Source organism: Rhagoletis zephyria, unplaced genomic scaffold, assembly GCF_001687245.7.
Source record: "Rhagoletis zephyria isolate East Lansing unplaced genomic scaffold, Rhagoletis_zephyria_1.1 Rzeph_scaffold_00169, whole genome shotgun sequence".
Lineage (NCBI taxonomy): Eukaryota > Metazoa > Arthropoda > Insecta > Diptera > Tephritidae > Rhagoletis > Rhagoletis zephyria.
The window spans coordinates 277,309-288,548 of record NW_016157253.1 but is presented as its reverse complement, the minus strand read 5'-3'; the positions used below and the strand labels follow the sequence as shown (position 1 = coordinate 288,548).

Sequence of the window (11,240 nt, the reverse complement as noted above, 5' to 3'; positions counted from 1 at the left end):
CCCCAAATTACCAATAGTAAACAAGGCATTGCAATCCTAATTAAAAGAAATCTGCCTCATTCTACCTATTACCCTACTTCCTCTATATCATCTGTTGCTGTAGAGCTCCAGTTAGCAAACAAAATTTCAATTATTTGTGCTTATTCTCCTCCTAATGAATTTTTCTCTTTAACCGACTTTAATAATCTTACTCCCTCTTCCTCTACTCCCTATATTATAGCAGGTGACTTCAATGCTTGGAGTCCCCTTTGGGGTTCTCCTTCAGCTAATTCTAAAGGTCGTCAAATTGAAGATTTTTTACTTACTTCTAATGGAATTATTCTGAATGATGGATCCCCCACCCACTTTTCTACTCACTCTTCCTTTACTCATATTGATATCACCCTTTCTTCTTCTTCTCTATCCTCTAAATGTTCTTGGCATCCAATAGATGATCTTCATGGGGGTGATCACTTTCCTATAGTCACCAAAATCTCTACTTCCCGTGTTTTAACGACCTTTAAGCCCAGATCCTTGTTTAAAACAGATTTAGCTAACTGGGTCAAATTTGAAGACTCCTGTTTTAGATTTTCCAACTCATTTCCACCCTCCTCTAATATCAATCAGGAAACTTCCAGGATTCATAAAATTATTCGATGCGCAGCTAATCAATCTATCCCTGTATCGTCATCGAAACCTGTTAGGCCTACCCCCTTATGGTGGAACAGTGATCTAGCTGAGTTAAGACAATATAAACAACGTAAATGGCATGAATTCAAACGTAATCGCACCTCAACCAATCTTATTCATTACAAGAAATCTTACGCTTTATTTCGACGTGCATCTAAAGTAGCCAAAATGTCTTGCTTCCAAAATTCACTTCCTCCATTAACTCTTCTTGTGACACCAAAAAAATTTGGTCGGATATAAGAAGGCTAACTGGATTTCCATCTTCCTCATCCATCACGTCAATTAATTCACCTCGAGGCAAACTTCTATATCCACGGGATATAGCTGAAGAATTTGCTCTCTATTATTCCAATAACTCCTCTGACTCTAGTCTCCCTTCTCAATTTTATTCTACTAAATGTTCAATTATCTCATCCTCGTATCTCCCTCCTAACGCTCTATCTTCCTCTGCCAAGCTATTAGATGCTAATCTTTCTCTACTTAAATTCCGCACAGCTCTATCCNCCCTACAATGACCTCCTCTCTCTTCATCAAGAGCGACATAAACCGGCTTATAGCTCAACAAAGAAGTGCCAAGTTAGCAGCTGACTGGATGAATTATACCCATCATTACTCCCGGATTAACATTAATCGGTCTAAACCAACGTATTCGACGTCTGTCCCAGCAAACTACATCACTCCCTATATACGATTACGTATTGGCCACACCATTATTACAAACAGTCATCTACTGAATGGTACCAGTCCTAACCAGTGCCCTTTTTGTGATTCCACCGTTAGCGTTCTACACATTGTAGCTTTTTGTCCTGTTCTGGCAAATCACAGACATCGCATTTGAATTTGGATTACTAATGAACCCTTCTACTAACAATATATGCAAAATTTATAATTTTCTCAAGGATACTGATCTTCTCCGGCGCATTTAAGACAAAGCCTTTTCACCAGCCAGCCGAAAGCCTCTGCTGCTAGCGCTGCTTTTTCATAGGTTGTATAATGATTGTTATTATTATATAAGCTTTCTTAAATAAATAAATAAAAAATAAAATAAAACAATTGAACTCATTTTTGTTTTCACTTTTTTAATATTTTCAAATCAAATTTGACACTTCAGAGCGCAATTGACAAGTTGGAGTTTTTTTCCTCTTTTCTACAATCGGATTCAATATTAACTTCGAAACAAAAGTTCCGATCGGATTGTGGAACACAAGCCGAATATATGGAAGGTGGTGTTCAAGGCGAATTTATACACGGTGGCGTTACTGGCGAATTTAGATTACAACAACAACCACATTTGGGGTGTTCACAGTTCGTTCCAAATAGTGTCTGAAAATGTAGACGTCTACATTTTCAGACACTATTTGGAACGAACTGTGAACACCCCAAATGTGGTTGTTGTTGTAATCTAAATTCGCCAGTAACGCCACCGTGTATAAATTCGCCTTGAGCACCACCTTGTATAAATTCGCCTTGACACCCGCATTAAAAAATAATTGGGGTGTTCACAGTTCGTTCCAAATAGCGTCTGAAAATGTAGACGTCTACATTTTCAGACACTATTTGGAACGAACTGTGAACACCCCAAATGTGGTTGTTGTTGTAATCTAAATTCGCCAGTAACGCCACCGTGTATAAATTCGCCTTGACACCCGCATTAAAAAATAATTGGGGTGTTCACAGTTCGTTCCAAATAGCGTCTGAAAATGTAGACGTCTACATTTTCAGACACTATTTGGAACGAACTGTGAACACCCCAATTATTTTTTAATGCGGGTGTCAAGGCGAATTTATACAAGGTGGTGCTTAAGGCGAATTTATACAAGGTGGTGTTGATGGCGAATTTAGATTTTCGCCGTGGTACTTATTAATGTCAAAATAATGCGTTGTTGTAAACAAGGCGAGTTCATATTACAACAAACACACTATTTTGACATTAATAAGTACCACGGCGAAAATCTTAATTCGCTATCAACCCACCGTGTATATATTCGCCTTGGATTTGACGTATGCAGACCAGTGTTGCCGCGAAACTTTTTAGCGGTAGCTAAATTCAGGCTAAAAAAGAGCTAAAAATCGTCGTTGTGGCTAAAAATGGTAGCTAAATTTTTTTACCTACATATAAATATATAAGTATACACGCAAACATTTTCTATAAGTAATGATATAGAAAAACAATGAACTCTGGAAAGAATTAATAGTTTATTCAACAAAAAAACTTGTTGTGTAACACATAAAGCATATTAAGGGCCGCCAACTTACCTATTTTAAAGTATAGTTAAATCGTTAATGGATAAGATAACGGCCCAGAAACGTAAAAAACATACATATACATATGTATGTACAGTTTGAAAATTAATTTCTTACATAAACAAAAAAATGAGATCACATTAAGAATACATAAGTACTAGAATCATATCTATATACAGTGTCGGACAATACTAAATAACTTAAATAATTTCAAACTATGCTTCGAAAAATATCCATTTGTAAAAGAAATTTTTAAAATGTTATGTTATAATTTACAAAGAATTAAAATGTCGGTGCTTTATTATTGTCCGACGCTGTATGTATCAAACAAACAAAAGAGTATTCATTTAATGAACTCATAGTAAAATAATTTAATCTATAAACATTTTTTTAACACATTAAATATTTATATCTATATCAATACTATCATCGCTAAGCGATTCTTCGTCGTTACAATTTTGTTCATTTCTCATTAACCTGACGATATCATCTGTAATTTCAAAATCATGACAACATTTCTGTACATTTTTTAAGCCATATCTTACAGTTAATAAAGCGTTTAACATTGCAAAATTCATTTTATTTCTGTGCTTATTTTTAACGAAATTTATTATAGAAAACGTCCTTTCAACTTCTGCGTTACTTAAAGGTAAAAGAAGCAACCGATAAACAAACTTTTTCCACCACTTAAGCTAGCGACACAATGAACAGTTTACTTGCCTTAAAGGAAAGGCGTTCGCTTTATAAGCGAAGAGTTAAATTCATGAAAATCATATAAAAAATTTTAATGTCAATGATGAATAAATTTTGAAAAGGGCTAAAAAAAGGGCTAGGGGCAATTTCAAATTTTTGTGGCCAAAAAAAGAATTTGGTAGCCAAATTTAGCCACCAAAGGGCTAAAACGGCAACACTGATGCAGACAATAATTTTGACGTCTCGTGCAAGAAGGAAAATTCAAAAGAATATATTTACATATAATAATGGAAGAAGCGTTGATTTTGATTTGGCTGTTTTATTTTGCGTAAGAAATAGCGAAATATTATTAATACTTAACATTTAAATCACTAAATAGAAAAACTTTTTTTGCAGATAAGAATGGAAAAGCAAAAAAAGCAGGAGGAAACGCTAAAACTAATTGCGCTTTTCTGAGAACGTGGGGTGTTGTGGAACATGAACTGCATTTCATATAGACGCAATGATCTAAAAAAAAGGTAATTAAGGAAAAGGTTGACCTGAGCAAAAAGTCCGGCAGTAAAGCCACCAGTGTATATGAAAGCTCTTTATATTGGTATAAATACTGGTGGGGAAATGGGGGGAATGGAAAATGGAAAACCTTACTTAGGGTTTACACCGGACAATACTGTCATGACAATAGCAATACATGTACACTTTTTCACTAATGCATGCAAACTTTTCCATTGGGACAATTTTGACAACTAATACGTATATCTTTATTGTTTTGACAGCATAGTCCAATGTAAACGCGCCGTACGATGATAATAGCCCTTTCTTTGTAGGACGTTCTTTTCATTGGCATCTTACTTAGGGTTTACATTGTACAATGCTGTCACGGCAATGAAGATATACGTATTAGTTGTCAAAATTGTTCTAATGGAAAAGTATGCATGTATTGCTATTGTCATGGCAGTATTGTCCGGTGTAAACCCTAAGTAAGGGCCAGTGCCATAGCTCATGGGGCTAGGTAAAATTTTGTCAGCTTATATACATATGTATACACATAATATTGCTTGGCAGTTATAAAGAGTGAACGTGAAAATGAATGCTGAAAAAGCACAAAAAAGCGTACATTACTTGCAAGTTATAAAATAAATATAAATTTTAACAATTTCAGCAACACAAACATTTTTTTTTAGCTTCTTCTTCTTCTTTTTTGGCGCTGTAACCGCCTAAGCGATTTTGGCCGAGTTCAACAAAGCACGCCAGTCGTTTCTCCTCTGTGCTAACTGACGCCAATTGGAAACGCCAAGTCCTTCTCCACCTGATCTTTCCATCGCAGTGGGGGCCTCCCTCTTCCTCTGCTACCACCAGCGGGCTCCGAGTTGAATACTTTCAGAGCTGGAGCGTTGGTGTCCATTCGAACGACATGACCAAGCCAGCGGAGCCGCTGTATTTTAATTCGCTGCACTATGTCCATATCGTTGTAAAGCTCATACAGCTCATCGTCTGCGGTACTCGCCGTCGCCAACGCGTAAAGGCCCGTAAATCTTTCGCAAAATCTTTCTCTCAAACACTCCAAGAGCCGCCTCATCGGATGTTGTCATTATCCATGCTTCTGCGCCATATACCAGCACGGGCATGATGAGTGACTTATAGAGCGTGGTTTTCGTACGTCGAGAGAGGACTTTACTCCTGAATTGCCTACTCAGTCCAAAGTAGCACTTGTTGGCAAGAGTGATTCTACGTTGGATTTCAATGCTGACATTATTATCGGTGTTAATGCTGGTTCCCAAGTAAACGAAATTCTCTACTTTCTCGAAATTGTAACTGTCAACAGTGACGTGGGTGCCAAGGCGCGAATGTGCTGACTGTTTGTTTGATGACAGGAGATACTTCGTCTTGTCCTCGTTTACCACCAGACCCATGCGCTTTGCTTCCCTATCCAACTTGGAAAAGGCAGAACAGACTTCGCGGTTTTTGTTACCGATGATGTCGATGTCATCGGCATAAGCCAGCAATTGCACGCTCTTGTAGTAAATTGTTCCTGAGCGGTTCAGTTCTGCAGCTCTTATTATCTTCTCCAACATCAGATTAAAGAAGTCACATGAAAGGGAGTCGCCCTGTCTGAAACCCCGTTTTGTGGCGAACGGCTCGGAGAGGTCTTTTCCAATTCTGACGGAGCTGGTGGTATTGCTCAACGTCATTTTACACAGCCGTATGAGTTTTGAGGGGATGCCAAATTCAGACATAGCGGCGTATAGGCAACTCCTTTTAGTGCTGTCAAAAGCGGCTTTAAAGTCGACAAATAGGTGGTGAGTGTCGATCCTTTTCTCGCGGGTCTTTTCCAAGATTTGGCGTATTGTGAATACCTGGTCTATGGTGGATTTGCCAGGTCTAAAGCCACACTGATAAGGCCCAATCAGTTCATTGACGGTGGGCTTCAGTCTTTCGCACAATACGCTCGATAAGACCTTGTAACCTATGCTTAGAAGGCTGATCCCGCGGTAGTTGGCGCGAATGGCGGGGTCACCTTTCTTGTGGATTGGGCAGAGCACACTTAAATTCCAGTCGTCGGGCATGCGTTCATCTGACCATATTCTGCACAAGAGTTGATGCATGCACCTTATCAACTCCTCGCCGCCGTACTTGAATAGCTCAGCTGGCAGGCTGTCAGCTCCAGCGGCTTTGTTGTTTTTCAGCCGCGTTATTGCTATACGTACCTCGTCATAGTCAGGCGGTGGAACGTCGACTCCGTCATCATCGACTGCGGGCTCGGGTTCTTCTTCTCCACAACTTTCCGTGCTGCTACCATTTAGTAGGGCGGAAAAGTGTTCCCTCCATAATTTAAGTACGCTCTGGACATCAGTTACTAGGTCGCCATTATTGTTCTTACAGGAGTGCGCCCCGGTCTTTAAACCTTCCGTAAGTCGCCTAACTCTCTGGTAAAATTTTCGGGCATTCCTCCTGTCGGCCAGCATTTCAAGCTCTTCGCACTCACGTATTTCTGCCTCTCTCTTCTTGTTGCGGCAAATACGTCTCGCTTCCCTCTTCAGATCCCTATAGCGGTCCCACATAGCGCGCGTTGCGCCCGATCGCAGCGTGGCCCTGTAGGCGGCATCTTTTTTCTCTGCAGCTTCCTGACACTCCTCATCGTACCAGTTGTTCTTTCGGGCTCGCTGAAATCCGACTACTTCTTCGGCGGCGGTACTTAATGAGCGGGAAATGTGGTTCCACTGCTCGCATATGTCGGTTTGTTGAAGAGTGCTCTCTGAGAGCAGGTGTGAGAGTCGAGTAGCGAAAGCGCTGGCTGTCTGTTGTGATTGCAGCTTTTCGACGTTAAGCTTTCCTTGCATATTTGGGCGCACATTTTTTGCTGCACAGAGGCGGGTGCGTATCTTGGCTGCAACAAGATAGTGGTCCGAGTCGATGTTTGGGCCTCGGAGTGTGCGTACGTCTAAAACACTGGAAGCGTGCCTTCCGTCTATCACAACATGATCGATTTGGTTTCTCGTTTTTCGATCCGGAGACAGCCAGGTAGCTTGATGGATCTTTTTATGCTTGAACCTAGTACTGCATACTACCATGTTTCGGGCCCCGGCGAAGTCGATCAGCCTCAATCCGTTGTCGGACGTTTCGTCGTGGAGGCTGAATTTTCCGACGGTGGTTCCAAAGATCCCTTCTTTGCCCACCCTGGCATTGAAGTCGCCAAGCACGATTTTGATATCATGACGGGGGCAGCGCTCGTACGTGCGCTCCAAGCGCTCATAGAAGAGATCCTTGGATGCCTCATCCTTCTCTTCCGTCGGGGCATGGGCGCAGATGAGCGAGATGTTGAAGAATCTCGCTTTGATGCGGATTGTGGCTAGACGCTCGTCCACCGGGGTGAACGACAGTACTCGGCGACGGAGTCTCTCTCCCACCACAAATCCAACTCCGAATTTGCGCTCCTTTACATGGCAGCTGTAGTAGACGTCGCAAGGCCCCAGACATTCTTTGCCTTGCCCCGTCCAACGCATTTCTTGGATGGCGGTGATGTCAGCTTTTGTCCTTACGAGGACATCAACCAGCCGGGCAGAGGCACCTTCCCCATTAAGGGTCCGGACATTCCAGGTGCATGCCCTCAAATCGTAGTCCTTTAAACGTTTGCCGTGGTCGTCATCATAAGGGGGGGTCTCATCCGAGGCTTTGCCTTGCTTCTTCACTGGAAGTGGTTTTTACGTGGCGGGTCCCAAGCCCAGCGCACAACCCATTGCTGGGACGGGGGTGGTTTCGCAACCAAATACACGTTTATATAGCGAGCCGCTTGCTCCAAGCAGACACCCGCTTGCAGCCGCACCTACTGGTGAACAGACGCTGCAGACTTCAGTGAGCCCTTAAACCGAATAAGTCAGAGTGGCCCCACCGAAGCTCCCTCTCTTTCTGCCGTGACCCAAGGCTCCACTCGGATTGGTTACCGCATCTCGCACATGGGTTGCTCACGTTGCCCAGAGTGCGCGAACGAGGACGCAAGAGTCGGGATTGAGTATAGCCATGCAACTGTAACTGCATACCCAGCGCAACGACTATACCCCATTGCACTCCAATTTTTTTTAGCTATTCACAATAATATTTGAATTAGGGGTCTTCATCAAAAGTAGATAAACAGCTGATAAACTTGACAAAATCATAAATTTATCATTTTGATAAATGAACTGTCAAACTTTGTATGGAAATCTATTTAACCAAAGTTTATGACTATCAAAATATTTTGGTGGGTAAACGTAAAAATTTCAGCAAAATTCAACCCTGACAGACTGCCAGGTGCTCGATATTGCTACGAACACAGAAGAAACAAATGAACACAATGTACGAGGTAAGAATGAAACGTAACTAGCCATATAAGTTAAATGATAAAAAAAATGTATGCAATTATTTACCAAGGTGTGTTCATGCAAGAATGTGGAGAAACTGATAAATTTATCAATTTATCCTTTTATCACCTTATATGAGTACCCCTATTAAAAAAATAGGCGGGAATAAAATTATCACTGGGTAGGGTTTCGATACAATCACATTCTTGCGATACCTACTCAGTACTAGGAATGCTCGATATTTAAGAAAGTATCGATATAATGAACCGATTTAATTCATTGCATGTCAAATCGATATGACGATATATCGGGCTGAATAATATCGATATTGAAAATTCTACTCCCAATTGAATAGAATATTAGACCTGCCTATCGACTCACCTGATTGTGTTATTTCGTGTATATTTATACGATGTTTCCACGCTTCGTAATTCGCTCTCTAAGTAATTCGCTAAGTAATTCGTTAATTACCCTGTTTCCACGCCACACATTAGTAATTCGTTTGGCAGCTGTAGTTCTTGTTCTTGTTCTTCGCTATTTAGGTTGTGTGCGAGTACTTCTAAATTGCTACCTAAATAGAGAAAAATCCTAATAAATAGTTTTTATCATTGCTATGGCACAAAAAAGAAAATATTCAGAGAGATGTAAGTATAAATTTATTTGATTTTTGCATTCAGATAAGTATATGTGTAATTCGATGGATGTATATTATTTCGCAGGGTCAGAAGAGCCAACGGATTCTTTTATAGATGCCAGGATGGAACATTCTCCTTTTCTGTTGCAAATTTATTATATTGTTAAATAGTCCCAAACCTACCGTAACTTTTTATAGATATATTTATTAAAAGCAAAAATTCCAAAACAAACAACTCGCACAGTTTTAGCAGTTGTTTTCCTAAATTGTAGCAGTGCTGGAAACACCCAGTGGAATATTAGTTTAGGTAATAAAATTTAGGCAGTGGAGTATTGGTTTAGGTACTAAAATTTAGCCTTATTATTATTTTTGTGTACTGCAAATATGGAATATGGAGCTAAAATTTAAGTTATCATCAACAATTTTAACATATATAGAGAATATTTTATTAATATTATTTTATAACTAGAAAAAGTTCCAGGAATGGGACCAGGCCGCTGAAAACTTCGATATATTTCCGATAAATATTAGAGAAGGCACCGATTCGTTCGTCATTCGCATGGTAATTCGATCTGAATTACCTACAAATTAAAAAATTCAAAATTTTGTATGGCGAATTACTTAATTCGGAAGGTAGTTGGCAAGACGAATGACGAATGGGAGAGCGAATTACGAATCGTGGAAACATTTCATTACTGAGGATTAAAACGGCATGCCGGTCGACTGTATTGTCAAGGAAGATAGACCAAGACGATAAGTCTCAAGGTATCCACACACCTACGCGATTCTATCGGTGAGAATCTGTTGTCTGTGTTTGATGCTACAAAAACGGTGCGGATTCGTAGCGACAGAATCGCATAGGTGTGTGGATGCCTTAACGGTGGCAACGAGTTAAGAGCCATACACACTAGAGATGGGCACGGGACTAAATTTTCAGGCCCGGCCTGGAACGAGTGCAAAATCAACTTTCAAAAACACGCCCAAGCCCGCACGTTAAGAATTTTAGTGGGGCCCGGCCCGGCACGACGGGACACGCCCCAGCCCGGAAATAAAGAGCCAACTTTTATTATATGTATACATATGTACATATTTTTAATTTTGTGCTTATAACCATAGGTATATTTACTTAAGCGAGTCAATATTTTACATCAAAGATTTTTATAATATATTTTCTGGGAAGTAGAAAAGGTGGGAGGTATTTTATGTACAGATATGTATGTAAACCAAACTACTAAGTATTATATATTTTCTATCGGTTTCCAAATATTTCTTTTTTTGCTTTTCTCTTATCAAAATAGTTTTAAATATGTACTATTTTTTTTGTTTTATAAAAACAAAAGCTCATCTAAATTTTTAGTATTAGCAACGGGCTTTTTCGTGCCTTTTCGTGCTTTTATGAAATTTTATTGAACGCCCAGGCCCGCACGAGTTCGTGCTGACAGCAAATATTCCGGTCCGTACCCGCGGGATTACGCAGGGGCCAGTCGGGCTCCTGCCAAAAGCCCGGCCCGTGCCAATCACTAATATACACCATGCAAGCGGTTTGTCAAACTTAGGGTCGGTTACTCAATATCTAGTTAACACTAATCTGAGGTTAAACATCGTTATCGACGTCTTCGACTTCATGCATATAACAGGGATTCCGTAACGTCGATAACTATGTATAACCTCCGATTAGTGTTAACCAGACATTGAGTAACCGGCCCTTAAGAGCTACATAAATCACACAAGCTGCTGGTTAAACCTACTTTAGAATTTCCCCATACACTTTTTTGTAGATGAAAATTAAAATTTCAACTTAACATCAAATATCGATGTTGCGGGTAAAGTATATGTCTTCGATATATCGACCTGGAGATATCGATTCAAAAAACCATTTATCGCACCATGAAATATCGATAATCAGAATAATCAATATGATATCGAGCATTCCTACTTATACGGCTTTCGCACGCGGCGATTTTTCAGGCAACTTTTAGTTGAAAGCAAAAATCGCCTCGTCCGAACGGCCTTTCAACTAATCGCTTTCAACAAAGTTGGTCGCCAGCCAACTTTGAGCTCGTTCAACTTTTTTTCCTTGCAACCCTGTGTTTGTTTACCTTCTGTATCAAAGTTGGAAAATGAAATTGTTCCTTCAGTACGAAATCTATACAAAAAATGTACTT

The 11,240-nt window shown here is 40.1% G+C and overlaps 2 protein-coding genes across 3 annotated transcripts in view; both read right to left on the bottom strand.

Annotated features, from left to right (window-relative positions):
• The window catches only part of LOC108355890 (uncharacterized), a 17,084-nt gene extending 16,256 nt beyond the window's left edge, over positions 1-828 (bottom strand). For both annotated transcript variants that reach the window (XM_017607025.1, XM_017607031.1), the window contains exons 1-2: positions 818-828; positions 207-209 (exon numbers count right to left, since the gene is read on the bottom strand). The gene's annotated coding sequence lies outside the window, so the exon portion shown is untranslated. The remainder of the gene's footprint in view (positions 1-206; positions 210-817) is intronic.
• A 7,815-nt stretch (positions 829-8,643) lies between these two features.
• The window catches only part of LOC108355851 (transmembrane channel-like protein 7), a 120,099-nt gene continuing 117,502 nt past the window's right edge, over positions 8,644-11,240 (bottom strand). The window contains exon 3 of the mRNA XM_017607007.1: positions 8,644-9,012. Within this exon, the coding sequence (XP_017462496.1) occupies positions 9,001-9,012 (12 nt within the window). The 3' untranslated portion in view covers positions 8,644-9,000. The remainder of the gene's footprint in view (positions 9,013-11,240) is intronic.